Source organism: Pristis pectinata, chromosome 16, assembly GCF_009764475.1.
Source record: "Pristis pectinata isolate sPriPec2 chromosome 16, sPriPec2.1.pri, whole genome shotgun sequence".
NCBI lineage: Eukaryota > Metazoa > Chordata > Chondrichthyes > Rhinopristiformes > Pristidae > Pristis > Pristis pectinata.
The window spans coordinates 11,752,770-11,772,545 of record NC_067420.1 but is presented as its reverse complement, the minus strand read 5'-3'; the positions used below and the strand labels follow the sequence as shown (position 1 = coordinate 11,772,545).

The 19,776-nt window shown below is 40.2% G+C and overlaps 1 protein-coding gene across 1 annotated transcript in view; it reads left to right on the top strand.

Annotated features, from left to right (window-relative positions):
• Nucleotides 1–19,297, top strand: part of LOC127578772 (protein-glutamine gamma-glutamyltransferase 2-like) — a 45,220-nt gene extending 25,923 nt beyond the window's left edge. Inside the window, 6 exon segments of the mRNA XM_052031214.1 lie at nucleotides 4,929–5,032; nucleotides 6,018–6,260; nucleotides 8,580–8,849; nucleotides 9,686–9,846; nucleotides 15,088–15,224; nucleotides 18,184–19,297. Of these exon segments, the coding sequence (XP_051887174.1) occupies nucleotides 4,929–5,032; nucleotides 6,018–6,260; nucleotides 8,580–8,849; nucleotides 9,686–9,846; nucleotides 15,088–15,224; nucleotides 18,184–18,334 (1,066 nt within the window). The 3' untranslated portion in view covers nucleotides 18,335–19,297.
• Nucleotides 19,298–19,776: the final 479 nt, after the last annotated feature.

Sequence of the window (19,776 nt, the reverse complement as noted above, 5' to 3'; positions counted from 1 at the left end):
CACAAAGCCATGCTGACTATCCCTAATCAGCCCTTGGCTATCCAAATACTTGTATATCCAATCTCTCAGAACACCTTCCAATAACTTACCTACTACTGATGTCAGGCTCACGAGCCTGTAATTACCTGGTTTACTTTTAGATCCTTTTTTAAGCAACGGAACAAAATGAGCTACCCTCCCGTCCTCCAGTTCCACACCTGTGGCTAATGACATTTTAAATATATCTGCCAGGGCCCCTGCAATTTCTACACTAGTCTCTCTCAAGGTCTGAGGAAATATCTTGTCAGGCCCAGGGGATTTATCAACCTTTATTTGCTGTAAAGCAGCAAGCACCTCCTCCTCTTTAATCTCTATATGTTCCATGACACTACTGCTTGTTTCCCTTCCTTCCATATCCACTATGCCTGGTTCCTGAGTAAATACTGATGCAAAAAACTGTTTAAGACCTCCCCCATCTCCTGAGGCTCCACACATAGCCCACCACTGTGATCTTCTAGGGGACCAATTTTGTCCCTTACTATCCTTTTACTCTTCATATATTTGTAGAAACCCTGTGGGTTTACTTTCACATTATCTGCCAAAGCAGCCTCATGTCTTCTTTTTGCCTTCCTGATTTCCTTTTAGTATTTTCTTACTTTTTCTATACTCTTCAAGTACCTCATTTGTTCCTAGTTGCCTATACCTGCTAAACACCTCTTTCTTAACCAGATTGCCAATATCCATTGAAAACCAAGGTTCCCTATGCTTGTTAACTTTGCCTTTAATCCTGGCAGGAACATGCAAACTCTGCACTCAATTTCACCTTTGAAGGCCTTCCACTTACTGAACACATCCTTGCCAGAAAACAACTTATCCCAATCCATTCTTCCTAGATCCTTTCTCATTTCCACAAAATTGGCAGTTCTCCAATTTAGAACCTCAACATGAGGACCAGACCTGTCCTTATCCATAATTAACTTGAAACTAATGACATTATGGTCACTGGACCCAAAGTGCTCACCTCCACATACTTCTGTCACCTGACCTGTCTGGTTCTTATAGGAGAAGTATTGCATTCTCTCTCGTTGGTACCTCTATATTGATTTAGAAAACTTTCTTGAACACATTTGACAAATTCCAAGCCATCCAGCCCTTTCAGTGTAGGAGTCCCAGTCAATATGCAGAAAGTTAAAATCAGCTACTATTACAACTTTCTGTTTCTTACATCGGTCTGCTATCTCACTACAGATTTGTTCCTCCAATTCTGACTATTGGGCAGTCTATAATACAACCCTATTAGTGTGGCCACACCTTTCCCATTCCTCAGGTCCACCCATATGGCCTCAGTAGACAAGCCCTCTGGGCTGTCCTGTCTACGCACAGCCGTGATATTTTCCCTGACCAGTAATGCCAATCCTCCCCCTCTATCACGCCTGAGACAGAAACCTGGAACATTAAGCTGCCCTTCCTGCATCCAAGTCTCACTAATAGCAATAATGTCATAATCCCATGTGCCAATCCACACCCTGAACTCATCTGCCTTACCTACAATACTTCTTGCATTGAAATAGATGCACCTGAGAACATTTCGATCACATACAAACCTTTGATTTCTGTCGATACCTGCAGTCTTCACATGACCTTTTTCCTCCTCACTATCTGCTTTAACACTCTGGTTCCTCTCCCCCTGCAAATCTAGATTAAACCCCCTGGAGCAGCACTAGCAAACCTACCTGCAAGTAGGTTAGTCCGCCTCCAGTTCAGGTACAAACTGGACCTTTGGAACAGGTCCCACCTTCCCTGGAACAAAGCCCAATTGTCTAGAAACATGAAGCCCTCCCTCCTGCATCAATTCCTTAGCCACATATTTAGCTGCATGATCCTCCTATTTCTAGCCTCACTAGCTCGTGTCATTGGTAGCAACCCTGAGATTGCAACCTTGGAGGTTCTGTCCTTCAACTTTGCACCTAATTTTCTAAACTCTCTTTACAGGACTTTCTCCTCTTTCCAATCCACATCATTGGTCCCTGCATGGACCATGACATCTGGCTGCTCACCCTCCCTCCTGAGAAAATCAAGAGCTCAATCTGAGATATTGCAGACCCTGGCATCAGGGAGGCAACAGACCAGCCAGGATTCTCAATCTCTCCCACAGAACATCCTATCTGTCCCCCAACTATCAAATCCCCATCATTACTGCTCTCTTCTTTTCCCACTTTCCTTTCTGAGTGGAGGGTCCCACCTCAGTGCCAGAGACACAACCACTGCAACTTGTCCCTTGTAGGTTGTCCCCACCAGCAGTATCCAAAACAGTATACTTATTGTTGATGGGAACATCCACAGGGGTGCTCTGCTCTTTCAGTCTATACCCCTTCCCTGATAGTCACCGAGCTACCTGCCTCCTGACTTCTATTGGTGACTATCTCCCTGAAACTCCTGTCTATTTCTGCTGTCTCACGAATGATCTGGAGTTCATCCAGCTCTAGCTCCCTAAATCAGTTTGTCAGGAGCTGCAGCTGAATGCACCTTTTGCAGGTATAGTCATCAGGGACAAGTGTTCCATCCCTGACTTCCCACATACAGAGCACACGACCACCCTAGCTGCTGCTATCACTACCTACTCCTAAATTAATTAAATTAAAGGAACTTACCAGCCTTACCTCTCTGGGAGCAAGCTCTTCCTCAGCCTCTGCTTGCCAAAGCCTCAAAACTCCACTCTTACCCTGGGCCAGTTACTCCTCCTTATATTTGTCCCTGTCAATTACCTCAAGTACACACTCCCATTAATCAAGCACTCAACACGCTGTTTAACCCTTCAGTCGCTCTCCACTTATTAAGTTTTTGAAATATACTCATCGGACCTGAAAGGGAACTGCTGCTCCAATGGCTGCCGGGCTCCTTCTGTAAAAGAAAAGCCCACGAAACACACAAGCTTCTGAACAACACAAAAACACACAAGCTTATTGTAACAATCTCTAGAGCCATGGGAGAATGGGTGGATGGATATTGAGTCATTGAGCTATACAGCACAGAGACAGGCACATCGACTCAATTCCTCCATGCCAACCAAGTTGCTTACCTGAGCTAGTCCCATCTGTTTGCATTTAGCCCATGTCCCCCTCAATCTTTCCTATCCATGTACATGTCTAAATATTTTTTAAATGTTGCCATTGTACCCACCTCTACTACCTCCTCTGGCAGCTCGTTCCATATACCCACCACCTTCTCTGTGAAAAAGTTGCCCCTCAGGTCCCTTCTAAACCTTCCCCCCTCATCTTAAATCTATGCCCTCTAGTGTTAGAACCATAGAACACAAAACAGGCCCTTCGGCCCACCATGTTGTGCCATCCATCAAACCACCCTCACACTACCTAACCCCTTCCTCCCGCATATCCCCCCCATCCCACACTCCTCCATATGCCTATCCAACAAGCTCTTGAACCTGTCCAATGTATCTGCCTCCACCACCACCCCAGGCAGTGCATTCCATGCACCAACCACTCTCTGGGTGAAAAACCTCCCCCTGACATCTCCCCTGAACCTCCCACCCAGTTAGACTCCCCTATCTTGGGAAACAGACTGTGACCATTCACCTTATCTGTGCCCCTCATGATTTTATAAACCTCCAAAAGGTCACAGCTCAGCCTTCTGCCCTCCAGGGAAAAGGTTTCATATTTAAAAAGAATGCTTGGTAGACAGTATTTAAATACAGTGTCAGAAGAAAAACTGAAGGGTAGGAAGAAAGGAAATTGAAATGGAAGGATTAGACTAAGCAGAATAAGGGCAGGTCTAAGCAAAAGGTGGAGCTAGGTTGGGAAATACTTTGGCTGCGGTTTTGAGAGCAGTGATAGGTTTGGTAATAGAGAATATTTTATTACAACAGAAAAATGACCAGCTGTTAACATTTCAAGAAGTTAATATATAGTCTACGTAAATTATGCTGTTCCAGGCAGTGAAGAAACAAAAGTAATTCCTGTAAATCTGTTGTTACTAACTTCTCATCTTCACTCAACATCTGTGTGAAGTCTTTAAGTCTATGTGGGATTTCTGGAAGTGTGTAGGCACATGGAAGACTTGGGAATTTCATTAGTTGCACTGGAGACTGGATTCTTCATTTGCACCCAAATGTTGATAAGAATTGCCATCATGAAATATTTTGCTAAGGCTGTCGATTATAAATATTAACAAAAACAGTATAGTTTAAGAGTTAATACAGAAAGAAAGTGTGCATTGCATGTAAAACTATGAATGCATTGGTAGTTTGGTCACACTTAGATATTTGTTTGGCATACCTAGTGATCAAATATTTAAACCAAATGTTAAGTGCAACAAAACATGCTCAGTGTTGCAGATCATTTAAATTCATCAACTGTGGCTGATTGGCAACTGATTTTGGATATTGATTAGGAATGTTGATGTTGGCTAGTTGAGGCTGATGTTTTGAGAGCTAGTGGAAAATGGTAGCAATTTATATAAAGTTCTAATATATCACATAGATTCTCAAACTGAGGTCCTTCGACAAGTGGTGATCAGCATCAGTAAATCACTATATTGTTGACTTACTAACTTATTCTCTCTGAGTGCATGCTTTAATGCTTTCTGCAAAGCATTTGGATATTTGGATAATTATTCCTTTGGATAATTGGCAATATATTTTAGAGACATCCTTACCTGTGTCAGTAGTTGTGAAAATGTCTATAATTGTGTTTAGATATGCATGAGATTTCTGGGTTTATTTATATTTGTGAGAAGTTTAAGTATGTTAGTATTACATGGCATTTTGGGAAGTGCATCACTGATTGCAGTTTGTTACCAAGAGCATTCTTACATCTGTTCTGCTTCTGCAGTGTAAGAAGGTTTAAAAATCTTGATTATAATGCTTTTTTTCTCAACTAACTTTCAGTTCTGCTTCTGTAATTGAAGACTCATTTCTATTGTCTTTATTTCAGGAACTTTCATGTTTGGAATGAATGTTGGATGGCACGAACTGACTTGACCTCAGGATTTGATGGATGGCAGGTTGTGGATGCAACACCACAGGAGCTAAGTGGAGGTAATGACTGAACTAGTGTTTGGGCGTGTTATATGCAAAAGGAACATGGCAAAATCCCTGCTGACTAGTCCAGTATTCAATTAGATCACAGTTTAGTTGGATCTATGTACATTTAAATCTTTCATTCTCTTACTCAACAAAGACTTTTGAATGTCAATGTTGAATTATCTAGTTGACATAATTTCACTTGCTCCTTATGTGAGACAGTTACGTGCTTTCAGAATCATTCATGTGAAGAAAATCTTCCCCATGTTACCTTAGAATGGGTTACCTATGATTTTAAGGCAATTGTTTGGGCCTCTTTTCAGAGGAAGCTGTTTTTTTTCATATTTACCTTAGCAAATACTTTAGTCATCTTAAACATATCAATTTAGTCATTGTCAGTCTTTTACGCTTTGGGAACACAATCTAATCAAAAGGCTCATAATGTGAGCCTTTTAGCCCCAGTGTCACACCGCTAAAATGCATTGAATTGATTACAAAGAGGATAGTAGAATGCAATGGCCAAATATCAGAACCGATTGAATTGTGGAAATCATATTAAATGATAAATCATGAGAACTAAGTTTATGAAATTGGTACCCAGGAATTCAATCACTGCCTGCTATCCATCTATTTTTTTTTAAGAAATAGAAGTCTTACACATTGCTGTAATGTTTCATGTTTACCTGAAATGCAACTTGATTGCAATCACCAGAAATTTTTCAGAAGTCCTTCAAGAATGGAATCACAAGAGAAATGATCTTTGCAGTAATTTTTTTTAAGAGTAATTAGGAATTTCCTGCAGAAATTTGACTCCAGAGTTACCTCATTTAAGGGAATGGTTCTAGTTTCAGCAGACATATAGTTCCCTCTGCCAAAATGCATGAGACAAGTAGCCTTTTCATATACAATATGCAAACAAAGAAGCATGATGTTAAGTTAATTGTTAGATTTATATTACTATCATTTATTCTAACTCTCAATAATTTGTTCCCAATTTAAGGTGTTTACTGCTGTGGTCCAGCTCCAGTAAAAGCAGTCAAAGAAGGGGATATGGACATGAAGTATGACGTCCCATTTGTTTTCGCTGAAGTGAATGCACATTGTGTGAAATGGCTGTTGTTCAGTGATGGAACGAAGATGCAAGTTGACGTTGATACAGAACATGTTGGTCACAAAGTGAGCACAAAGAGATGTGGTGCTGATGAACGTGAGGACATCACAGACACGTACAAATATCCTGATGGTAAGAAAAAGAATAATTTGCACAAAATTAAAAAAGGCAAAGATATTCAAAAAAAATCTCTAAACTTTAAAGTGTTTTATATGAAATAAGCTGGAATTCAATATATATGAACTTTGCTGCCTCTTTGAATGCTCTCCTGCTGTCATAAAATCCACATTCTCTCATAAACCAATTTGCTTTTAACAATGTGTTATTTGGATACTTCAGTGACACCTAGTAAGTTAAAGCGAAGAGAAGGAAATCTGTCATCTTAGCCAATCTGGTCCAGAATGAACATTATTTTAGACACTTAGCTGCTTCCTAAATTCAGGATAATTAGGGTTAGTCAATAAATACTGGCATTTCTAGCAGCATCCATATTCCCTGAACGAATGAATAAAACAATATCAGAAAAGAATAAATAAAATAAAACAAAATCAACAATTTTGTGTTCATCCATGTTGAAAATATTTCAAATATATACCATGCTCAAATGGTATATATCTTAAAAAGTCAGTAGCACAAAAGATTGCAAGTATAAGGGTAAGGAGAAGTCACCAATGTAACAGTCAGTAGACGACACTTCTATTTATACTAACCTTAATCACCTACTTCCACATAGATTATGCTTCCATAGCATTTTGCTTAGCTTTTTCTAAAAATAAATGTAAAATGTTCTTTCTTTTTGGCATTTTGGCATTTTATCTTCACTTTTTTCTACTTGTCACTCTTTTAATGAAATATACTTTACCCATTGAAAGTATCATTGCAATGTTAAAAAATTATAATTGGTGATTATTCCAATATTCTTCGGTTCATCCAAAACTCCACCCTCCATCCAAATTTATGTTCACTCCACTGGGCAATCTACATTGACTCCAACAAATGACCCACTGGAGGGACTCAGTGGGTTGAGCAGCATCTGTGGGGGAGGGGGGGAAGGAATTGTCTATGTCAAAATCCTGCATCAGGACTGAGAGTGGACATAGCCAGAGAGGGGGAGTGGTGAGACAGGTGCCAGGGGTAATTAGTGGACAGACGGAGGTGGAGGATGGCAGGCGGATCAGGTGAGGTAGGGGGAAGGGTGGAAAGGGGGGGGGATAGAGGCAGATGGATAATAGACAGAAGCAGACAAGGAAAAGAGACAGATGAGGCCAGGTGGGAGAGAGGAGGGTGAAGGTGGAGACAGCTGCTGGAGGGTGATATGCAGGAACACAAAGGCAACTCGTGTTGAAATCTGAGAAGTAAAGAAGTTGATAATGGGAACCATTAGAGGAGAGGTGAAAGGCAGATGGGACCAGAACCAGATGGTGGAAGGTGAGAGCTGGTGGGTACAATGCGTAGATAGTAGATTGATGGAAATAGGAGCGGGACGGGGACAAAAATGGGTGATGATGAGGTGGGGGGTTGGGGTATGGGATGGAGGCCAAAAATATGGGAACTGGAGGAGGATCAGAAGGAGAGAGAGGTGCTGGGGAAATATCGGAGGTGAGGGTCTTACTACCTGTCGCAGCTCCTTAACCACCTCCAACACTAACTCGCTAAGAAGTTTACACTTCTCCAGTCTTTACTCTTGTGCGTCTCAATTTTCCTTACTGGTATGATCTTCTGAAGTTATCCAGATCCTAAGCTGCAAAACTCTCCCCCTAAACCTTACCTGCCCCTCTATCCCAACTTTCTCCAATGTACACATTAAATATATATACAGTACCTTGGTATTAAATTTTACCTTATAAATATTTTTTTTGTTTCAGCATATTGAAGTTACTATATAAATAAAGGTTGATCTAGCTGCAAATGCTCAGAGATTTTCTTCTTTATCTGAGATCCCTGTTACTTATTTTCAAAGTGATGAATCTACACTAATCAATCAGGAATTCTGGTAAAATAAACTTGAATGACAAAATTTCAGGTGCAAAGTGTTATTTGTTAGGCCTACAATGTAATGGCAATCTGCCTGTGGTCAGTCTTACATATTTTGTGTGAAATTAAAGAAGGTTTCCTTAAAGCATGTGCTTAAAATGTAGTGTGTTGTAAAAATGAATTCATCAAAATGAAAGTTTGAAACTGAAATAAGTACATAATATTTAAACCGCAATAAAAAGAATTTTGGTTCGGTTACAAAGTTACTAAATTCTAAAAATAAGAACACAGTACAATAGTTCTTAGTTGTGAGGTCATCAGAATGTGAATCATGTTGATTATGTACAAATATTTCAACTTAAGGTCACTTGTTTCAACTGCCAGAGGGACTGGCTGTATCAGAACACAGTTATTAAATAAAGCCAGCAAGACTTCTTGTCTTTACACAATTATACTAGTCTTTTTTTTAATTCCAAGGCTCCACTCAAGAAGCAGATGTGTTTGCAAAGGCTAACATGATTCAAAACATTCCACCACCCAAAAAGACATTGCAAGTGTCTCTGCTCACCGACCAGCCCAGTTACATAGGAAAGCCTGTTTCAGTCTCTGTGGTCATTTTCAACAAGTCTTCAAAGGAAAAGGTCTATAACGTCAGATTATGGGCTAAGAAAAGAAAATATAATGGAGGTACAGAGAGCCAATGTTTCAAGAAACATAAAGAAGAAGTCACTATCGCTTCTGATGAAGGTAACACAAGCCCTACTTATTTAAGGAATAGCTTTAGACATTTTATGGAGAACTTGGATTAATTGCCAAGTCATCAGGGATTTTGTTCTTCATTGCAATACTGAGGGACCGCTCAAGTCTTTGAATTAAATAGTGAATTGAATTGTTCACCTGTTTGCCTCACATAGAACTATTTGAGAAAAAGACCACTTCCTTCTGGCCTTTAGAAACATTCATCTTTCAGACATCACCACTGCTTCACATTAGCTAGACATGTATTTCCTGACCACTTCCAGAATCTTGCTATATGCAGTGTCACTTCTATGTCTACATGCATAGTATGTAGCCTCAGCACTTCAAAAGTAACCACTATGGTATACTTTTCACTTTTTCGTACATTGTTATTTAGCATTTTTAATAGACTTTCAAGCATAACTCAAAATAATAACTTCTAAAACAATGCTATATGACATTAGGTATTCATCAGTTAATGGCACTAGTATCCAATCTGTAAGGCCTTGGTGAGATCTGTGCTGACCTTGAATTAACTGCAACAGGAAGTATATGATCCACACAGCTGTCTAGGGGCATAGTCTTGTTAATTTGTTTTCAAGTGCAGACAGCTTTGCTATTGCTTGCCTGAAGTCTTCTCATTGCAAAAAGTGCTCATCTCTATTAGCATTGTTATCAAAAACTTGATCAGAGGTGATAACAAAATGTGATACAGCTCTCATAAATTTAAGATGGAAGTTTTGTGTTTTTTTCCCTCTAAAATCTACAGCTTGTTTCTATCAATATATTTTAAAATGCCATATGATCCTTAAGTACGTCAGTTGTTATTTCCTGATATTTCATAGCTAAGAAAATTGCTTTGAAAGTGAGCTACCAAGAATATGGATTATTCCCTGACATGTACAACCTGATGAAACTGATAACTGTTGTAACCGATGTATCGTCTCAAGATAATGCATCTGCTGTAAAAGATGTTGCTCTGATCAACCCTCCCATCACAATTAAGGTAAGGGTCCAGATCTGTCCACCTCATTGAATGTTCATCATGGAAGACAAAACTCAGTTGATGTTTCTCTCCTTTTCTTACAAAGCCAGGGCAGAGTGTATGCTGGTAGGCTTTATCATACTGAATGGAAATGAAAGTACGAGTGTCAAGAAATCAGATCAACTTGCTGAATTTTTATTGCATGAAATAAACAAGAACTATTTTTAGTTGGTTATGAAAGTCATTGTCCAATTACCCATTGTTTTGGAAGGGCCTAGCCTATCTGTGAAATGAGCATGAACAGGAAAATCTATGTGTTAAGATCAAATATAGTTACAGTTCAGAAAAACTGTTTGGCATATCTTCAAGGACCAGGAAAGAACCCTTTTTGTGGGAAATTTCCTTACTTTTTCACATGAAGAGTTGTAGAAATTCTCTCCTGAAGAACTGTCAATGTTAAAGAATAGGCACCTTCAAGACTGAGAGAAGTGCTTTGGATAAGAATTCCAAGAGATGTGGAGCAAATATCGGCAAATGGAATTAAAGTGGAGAATGGTGAGCAAGCCCAAGGGAAACTTTGATTCTATGTGTTTTCACTTTCTTTGTCACAAGATTCCAGGGTTTTGGACAAGAATCTGGATCTTGGTGAACAGAAATGGACACAATAATTGAAGTATGGGCTAACTAGAACATAGAGTAGTTTGTACACAACTTCAACACCTAATTATAGTTATGTTTTGCTCATGTAGTTCAACACATTATTTCTCATTTTAAATGCTACTGTGCACTGTCCAACATACTGAGTATCATCTACACTAAAACTCCTGGATCACCCTAAGCTAAGTCCTTACCTATTACAATATCAGTCATGAAAAATTTATAATATTATACTTGATTGAGTTAAATTTACCTCCCATTTTTCTACCAATGAAGTATTTTATTAACTTTACTGAACAGTCTTTAAAATGCGCCTTTGGATTTCCTATCATCTGAATATATGACAACTTTACTTCAGGTGTTTCCATACCACAGTAACAGCATTTAAGAGGTACTTGAATGAGAGGAATAGAGGAGTATAGAATTAATGCAGGGAACAGGGATTAGTATAGATAGGCATGATGATCGGCATAGACACAGTGAGTTGAATGGCCTATTTCTATACTGTACTACTCTATGGCTCTATTACTTTGAATTTGGCCTTTTCAAATGTTATACACCTGACTTAGAAATATTCCTTTCAAGTCTCTTGGATCCTAATTAGTTTAGGTGCAATTTGTCTCTCTTGTACCCAGTCTTACTTATTCTGGAGGTCTGTCCAATAGTTCATGGAAGTATGAGTGTAGCTAAAGCACCAGAATGTCAGCCGATCACAACTATTTTAATTTTCCTTCCCTCCGCCTTTTCCTGGTGCCATTTTCCTCAGAACATGAAAAGAATGTTTGAGTTAAGTGTTAAGGAATGTCTGTAACAGCATTGGAACATAGTTTTCATTGAAGCTTCTACAATGGTCCAGAACAGCAGTATATTTGGTGAAGAAAGGGAGGGATTATCTTGGATTTTTATAGTTTTAACTTTCAGTTAGGAACCAGGCCTTCAACCACAAACCAGGATTATGTGTTGGTTGACATGTCAATTTGGAACTATGGTGCACGTCTTTTGCGAGGAGGGACAGATTGACAATGCTAAATATTTTAAAGGATTACTTCCATAGATTCAGAATCCTGAACTTCCCATGAGGTTCTTGCCCCATTCATTCTGACCCTGCTCCAATGCTGGACTGCTCAGGGAGTTCAATTGCAAAACAAAAGCAGAACAGTTTCCTGACAGTTATAATGAGGAATCTGCCCATTGAATTTGGGGTGGCATGGTAGCGTAGCGGTTAGCGTGACACTATTACAGCGCCAGCGATTGGGGTTCGATTCCTGTCGCTGTCTGTAAGGAGTTTGTATGTTCTCCCCGTGTCTGCGTGGGTTTCCTCTGGGTGCTCCGGTTTCCTCCCACATTCCAAAGACATATGGGTAGGTTTATTTGGGTTTAAAATGGGCGGCGCGGACTCGTTGGGTGGGAAGGGCCTGTTACCACGCTGTAAACAAAATTTTAAAAAAAAGAATCTACACCAGGTTAGACCTGGCACAGATTTACCAACCCCATTCATTTCAGTGGGGGTGAATGGCTATGAGGAAGATAGGTACTTTTCAAATAACTTTTATTTCTTTGTTCCAATTAAATTAGTTTAATTTTTTTGTGTGTTTTATACTTATTAGGATGTTCAAGCCAATTTAACTTGTAATAATTAATAATTTAGAATGGTTATTAGATTGATTAATTATTAATAGTCATAGAGTCATAGAAACATGGAGTCATAGAGCACAGAAACAGATCCTTTGGCCTATCATGTCTATGCTGACCATGAATTTCCTCAGTGATTCAAGTACTCATACAAGTGCTTCATAAGTGTTGAAGATATCTGCCTCCTCCCCCAATAGAAACATTTGCAGGTTTTCAAAGTCTTTTTTAAGAGCCAGTAACCCAGGGGTTGGCTGCCAAAGCACTGCTGGGGGTTGGTCTTACTACTTTCCACAGCACCAGGCCTCAATGATTAAGAGCCAACTTCATGGTCCAAATTGCTGCAATGACAAAGAGGGCGATGAAGCAGTGAGCTTCATCATTTTTCTCCAGTTGCAGCAGCCAGAGCAGCAGAGGGGAGGAGCTAGCAGTTTTTTTTTAAATTGTGTGGTTGGTTAAGTGTTGGCAACTCAGCCAATAAAAGAAAGGAAGGGTAAAGCAGAGTGGCCACTTTGGAGTGGCCATTGTGTGAGTGGACCAGTGTAGGAGTGGGAATTTGAGGCTTTAGCTCAAGAGGCTTCAGTGAGGAGGCACAGGTGAGTAGTAGATAACAAAAGGTAAGGTTTTTAATAGAAGTTAAACAAAAAGATACCAAATCAGAACTAATTAACTAAAGTAGGGATGCAGGATCAGGTGATGTGTTGTAGCTGCATGATGAAGCTGGTGGACCCCATTGTGGTTCCTGGTGACAACATCTGCAGCAAGTGTTGGTTGCTTGAGCAACTCATCATCAAAGCTGATGAGCTTCAAACACTGTGATGCATTGGGGAGAGTTACCTGGACACTGTGTTTCAGGAGGCAGTCACACCCATTAGATAACTACTTCAAATTCAGTCTGTAGTCAGGGACAGGAGGGTGTGATTGTGAGTGAGGCAGGTAGGGGGATCCAAGAGGTAGTGCTGGAGAAGCCTCAACCCTTGAGCTTGTCCAACAGGTCTGAGATTCTTGCTCCCTGTGTGGATGAGAGTGGGGACTGTAGGAAGGATGAACAACTTAACCATGGCACTGTGGTTCAGGGAGTCATTGAGAATAGTATAGTCAGAGGAATAGATGCAATTCTCTGTCGCAAGGATTGAGAATCCTGAAGGCTTTGTTGCCTGCCTGGTGCCTGCATTCTGGACATCTTATCTGACCTGCAGAGGAATTTGGAATGGGAGGGGAAAGCTCCAGTTGTCGTGGTCCATGTGGGTACCAATGATGCAGGTAGAACAATGAAAGAGCTTCTGCTGAGGGAATTTGAGCAGCCAGGGACTAAATTAAAAAGCAGAACCAAAAAGGTAATAATCTCTAGATTGCTACCTGATCCATGTGCAAATTGGCACAGGGTCAATAAGATTGGAGTTAAATGCATGGCTCAAAGATTGGTGTGGGAGAAGTGGGTTTGAATCCATGGGACATTGGCAAATTATTAGGGAAGGAGGGAGCTGTTCTGATGGGATAGGCTCCACCTGAACCATGCTGGAACCAGAGTCCTGACGAATTGTATAACTAGGGCTGTGGATAGAGCTTTAAATTAAATAGTAGGGAGTCTGCAGAAGGATTTGGACAGGTTGGGAGAATGGGGAAAGAAGTGGCAGATGGAATACAGTGTAGGGAAGTGTGCGGTCATGCACTTCAGTAGAAAGAATCAAAGCGTGGACTATTTTCTAAATGGGGAGCGAATTCAGAAATCAGAGGTGCAAAGAGACTTTGGAGTCCTAGAGAAGATTCCCTAAAGTTTAATTTGCAGCTTGAGTCAGCAGTAAGGAAGGCAAATGCAATGTCAGCATTCATTTTGAGAGGACAAGAATATAAAAGCAAGGATGTAATGCTGAGGTTTTATAAGGCATTGTTCAGTTCACATTTGGAGTATTGTGAGCAGTTTTGGGCCCCCATATCTAAGGAAGGATGTGCTGGCATTGGAGAGGGTCCAGAGGAGGTTTACAAGAATGATCTCAGAAATGAAATGAGGAGCCTTTGATGGTTCTGTGCCTGTACTCACTGGAGTTTAGAAGGATGAAGGGGGATCTCATTGAAATCTACCAAATATTGAAAGGCCTGAATAGAGTAGACTTGGAGAGGATGTTTCCAGTTGTGGGAGAGTCTAGGATGAGAGGGCACGGCCTCAGAATAGAAGGGAATACCTTTAGAACAGAGATGAGGAGGAATTTCTTCAGCCAGAGAGTGGTAAATCTGTGGAATTCATTGTCACAAATGGCTGTGGAGGCCAAGTCATTGGGTATATTTAAATCGGAGGTTGATGGGTTCTTGATTAGTAAGGATGTCAAAGGTTATGGGGAGAAGGCAGGAGAATGGGGTTGAGAGGGAAAAATAAATCAGCCATGATCAAATGGCTGAGCAGACTCGATGGGGCGAATGGCCTAATTCTGCTCCTATGTCTTATGGCCTTATGGAACCAGGGGCAACATTGAAGCCAGATAGGATGGAAGCAGACTTTAGTTATATTGTGCACCAAGGACTTAAAATTAATGACAGGCCTTGGTTGTATAGCAACTTTGGAGAAGATTTAAAACAAAGCAAGACTTGCCAATCAAAACATGTGACTTTGCACTCCCTGCATCAATTAATTCAGCCACCAATCATATCTACAAGTCTTGCCTCCTATCAACAATAAGAATACCTGCCTCCACAGACAACTTGTCTGAAAATTGTGGTAGTTGTCTTGGGTGGCCAAAATATGGATACTTTTTTCAATAGTCAATTGCTAATTGTCCCTTTATGACCTGCTCCTGATATCTGAATTGAAAGCTCAACATCTAAATCTGGATGCAGTGATTTTGTACGTTTTCAGTTGGTTTCCATTTAGTTGTAAATTGAGTCATGAGCAAGCTATATCTGTGAAACTGTTTGACTAATCTTTGTTCCAAAGGATATGAAATATCACTCACAATGTTAAAAACTGATTTGCTTCATCAGATGCTGAATTATTTTGCTCAAGTGAATAAAACGATCTATGTGACGATCAGCTTTAAGAACCCTTTTCCTGATGCACTGAAGAACTGTGTCATGACTCTCGAGGGAAAAGGTCTGATTGAGGGTGCAAAGGAAATAAAGTAAGTCAACACTTTGAAAATGGCAAGAACCAGACATATCTGTAACATTTGGCTACCAATAATCATGTTAGACTTGATAAAGTAATTAAGGATACAAAAAAGGCAAATGAATTTTGAAACCTTATATTTGGGACTGAGGAAGTCTACTCTATCCAAGCCTTTCAATATTCGGTAGGTTTCAATGAGATCCCCCCTCATCCTTCTAAACTCCAGTGAGTACAGGCCCAGAACCATCAAAGGCTCATCATACATTAACCCTTTCATTTCTGGGATCATTCTTGTAAACCTCCTCTGGACCCTCTCCAATGCCAGCACATCCTTCCTTAGATATGGGGCTCAAAACTTCTCTCAATACTCCAAATGTGGACTGAACAGTGCCTTATAGAGCCTCAGCATTACATTCTTGTTTTTATATTCTTGTCCTCTCAAAATGAATGCTAACATTGCATTTGCCTTCCTTACTGCTGACTCAACCTGCAAATTAACCTTTAGGGAATCTTCTCTAGGACTCCAAAGTCTCTTTGCACCTCCGATTTCTGAATTTGCTCCCTGTTTAGAAAACAGTTTACGCTTTGATTCTTTCTACCAAAGTGCACTTCCCTACATTGTACTCCATCTGCCACTTGGCAAAAAGATGGTTGAATGTAAGATTCTAAAAGCTGCTTTAATCCACAGCTGGATGGAAGCTCAGCCCTCCTGACCTCTGGTCTCCTAGTCAACTAAGTGTCAGCATATGGACCAGTGGGGTCATGGGGTCCAGTGGGCAGCACAGACTTCCTCAGATTTCCCAACACTTAGGCAGGGAGGTCTGCCAGCTGAGTCTGTGCCAAGTTAACCTGGAATTTGCCCAGTGATTCTCCTGAAATCATGGGAAGAAACATCGGTCTAAGGACAGTAAGGAGAATCCAACTTCCTTTTTTTTTCACATCTTTTAATTCAGTCATTTTAAATGTATTTAACTATGTGTGTGTTGATGCATTTGTGTGTGTTAATGTTACAAAAAGTAGAAGGATTTATTGTCTGTAATAGGATTTTAGGCTGAAATACTACTTGAGAGCTTTTGAATTTGAACATCAAAGACAATCACATGCATTGAATTGAAACACCAGCAGTGACAGCCAGTGAGCCTGGGGCAGGCCATTCTGGGAGGCAGCTGGTCTATTACACTCAGGAAGCTCCAGTGCTACACTGGGCCATTCTAACCAGCTGGCAGTTGGTCTAATGGAAAACTGTGCTGGGGCATGTATCCTCCAAGGGCAGTTGTTTGCGCGGTCAGGCACTTTGGCAGTAAGCACAAGATGAGGGTCTACCTGAGCTGAAATGATGAGGAGAATTCTATGCTGTGATTTTTACCTGGTGCAGCTATGCATCTGGAAGACCTCCAGCTCTGGTGCCAACCACTAGGTCCTGTCCTCTTGCCCTGCTGGAACCTTGGCTGGATGTTCCTTACCACCTCATGATAAACAAATGGAAGAAGATACCCAGGTCCTTCCAGGAGGATTTCTTTGCCTTTGCAGCTGTTTTTCCTTCTGCACAAAAAATGTAGCAGAGTTCACTTACAACTATGCTATCCAAATCCCAGCTCTTTACTCCTCCATCCATCATGACATTTCTGTAGCATCACTTATCTCCATCTTTGATGCCCTGGTTACATTAAAACTATCTCTCACCTTGGCCATTATCTCTATTACAGTCCTCACTTTAGTTTCTTAATCCAAGGGATATAGATTTAAATAGATATGGAAGACAACTGTTCTAATCATGCAACATCAGGTCTGGCTGGACTGCAATAAGCACTACCAGGACCTGTCTGCTCTCTCAAAACTGTTCATTGTTTTAGGATTCCCCTGGGATGCAATGACATTCCCAGTTACTTTTCTTTCCTGCAGATGGACTTAAACTTCCTTTCCCTGCCTTATCCCCGTCACATTGAACAGATGCAAGAAACCCATGGACAATATGTCACAAAGACTGAAGCCATACGTGGCAGGTTACTAGGCCACTGTATCTTGCTGGTAGATCAGAAGGGTGGTGGAATTGATGGGAATGTGTGGGGAAAAATTACTAAGAAAATTAATGGTGGAATGGAATTTGTCCATGAGTTAGCATAGACGATGGGCTTTAAGACCTATACTTCAAGAAATATAGTTATAAGGTAATTAACTATGTCTGCATCATCTCTCCTTGCCTGCCCTGAGATTGAACTGGCATATTTCCCCAGTTCCTTTTTTCTATCCTCAAGTCCTCTCATTTCCAATTCCTCCTTTGAATGCTGTACTAGCATCCTAATGATGGCAACACTACTGGTTCCTGAGTTGCATGAACAGACTACCCTTTGAGTGCAGGAATTCAACTGGGATAGAGCAGATGTTATGCATGGGAACAAATCCTGCCCTGTTGGAAGGAAGTTACCCCAGAAGATATAATTGAGCTAACTTTAAATATTTTTGAAAACACCAAGAGTTTCCTTGTTTCATCTCTACCAGTTCAGTTATGAACCTGATAAAACGTGGGAAAATTAAAAATTGGGGCATTTGTGCAATACTTTGGAGGAGCTGACGTTTGACAGTCTGTCAGTAGCAATACATTTACTGATTCTTGTGTACACCAACTCCTTGCGATGTGAAGATCATGGTTGTAGAAACTGTTGGTCTGCTTTCAAGCATCAACAGGTGTTATTTCAGTGGATAGCTACCTTAGTGACTGGTGCTGTCAGAAAGATGAATATGCTTGGATTTTTGGAACACTTGCAGGGCCAGAGAGGAAGTCTGATGTTGGAGAGTTGTGGCCAGTGCTTTTGTTTGATGTTTTTTAAAATCCATAACGTTACTTTTCCTTAAAGTATTCAAGTGCAAACTGGAGTTAAGTAGTTACTGACAATAGTTGGCCATGCATTAGTCTTGTATTAATAATTTCTTATTTAAGGAAAAATTCATTTTGCTTCCCCTATTTTTCTTAGATTTGGAGATGTAGCAGCAAATGAAGACGCTGAAGTGAAGTGCGACTTTGTTCCCCATAAATCAGGGAAAAGAAAACTTCTGGTGGATTTTGACTCCAACTTACTGCAAAATGCAAAAGGTTCCTTAGTCATTGATGTCCAAGAAAAATAGAGAAAGAGGACAACATGAAACATTCTTGAAACCTGTTTTATTTTCTGAATTTCTGGGATTTTGGCATATTATTAGTTTTACTACCAGCTTACACGTTTAAATATATTGGCTGTAATTATAATTGATGGCCAGCTTTGACACTACTGCTTTAGTGAATGGTATTATGCTTGTGGGAGATTTTATTGGAATAAGCTTGTAAGTATTGATCATATGTCTAGCCTGCAGATGGAGTATTGAGAGACTGAAGAGTCAGTCAACCAGTACAAATAGTGCTTAACAACATAAACTTTTGGATCAGTTATCTTATTGTACCTCCACCTGTGTCCTCAAATGGCCATAAGAGTTCAATTCAAATAAGAACAATGAGAAAGTTCCCCTGGTCACCGATCCAAATTTAATTCTCACACAGCACCACTGTATGAGGAATATAATCGTGGCTAATAACATCACTGCTACCTGTAGGATCCTGTTTTGTGGAAAATTTGCCTGATTGAATTGGTTTCAGATTTTTGAAGGCGATAGGAGATATTCATATGTAAGTTTTTATATACTCTTTGAGGTATGGCAACATAGTTTGTTCCAAATTGCTGGTATTATGGCCTATACCGCTTTTGCCCTTCTGCCTATTCTCGTGCATTGCATATTGGATTCTAAAGTTCTTTAGTTAAATGATCTCTGTGCCAGTTGATTCTTTTCACGAATCAATGACTTCCATTGGACTGAACAGTGGATGCCAACTGAAACTTCTTAAAGTATCCTTGAAGCAAATACAATTGATACAAAAACAAGGCTATGGTTCTAAGTATTTTGGCATCTGGTAGCAAGGGTGAATTTCTCCCCCAAATGAGGCATGCATTATTAGTTCATCATACAATGCCTGTGTGAAGCTTTGGGATTTCTGTTACTCTGAACTGTTACATTTTTCATGAGATAATAAAATTCATATTGAAAACTAGGAAACAATTTTGTAATTTTTGGATTTTATGCATTCTACCAACAATAATGTAAGCCAATTAATTTTGAGTCTTTCCATCCTGTGTTCCTGTAATTATAGTTGATAGCTTAAGTACTTCTTTTTCAGTAAACTGCAGCAAAGTTGCTGTGTAGGTACTGAGTCTGAGCCAAAAGATTGTGGGTTCAAAATTCACTTCAGTGACTTGAGAACAAGTGTCTAGACTGCCCTTCCAGTGTGGCACCCAGGAACTACTGTTGTTGGGAGTGCTGGCATTTAGAGGAGGGTGAAAGGCCAAAGTTCTGACTGATCATTCAAATAGATGTCGAAGAGCCCACATCGCCACTCTGGAGAGTTGTTCAGGACATCCAAGCTATTATCAGTCATTCAATCAACATCTGATCTGCAAATAATTACTATTCATCTGGCAGTCTTACATAAAGTGCCTATTGTGATTCCTTTACTGCAATAGCAAATGTGTGCAGAGGAT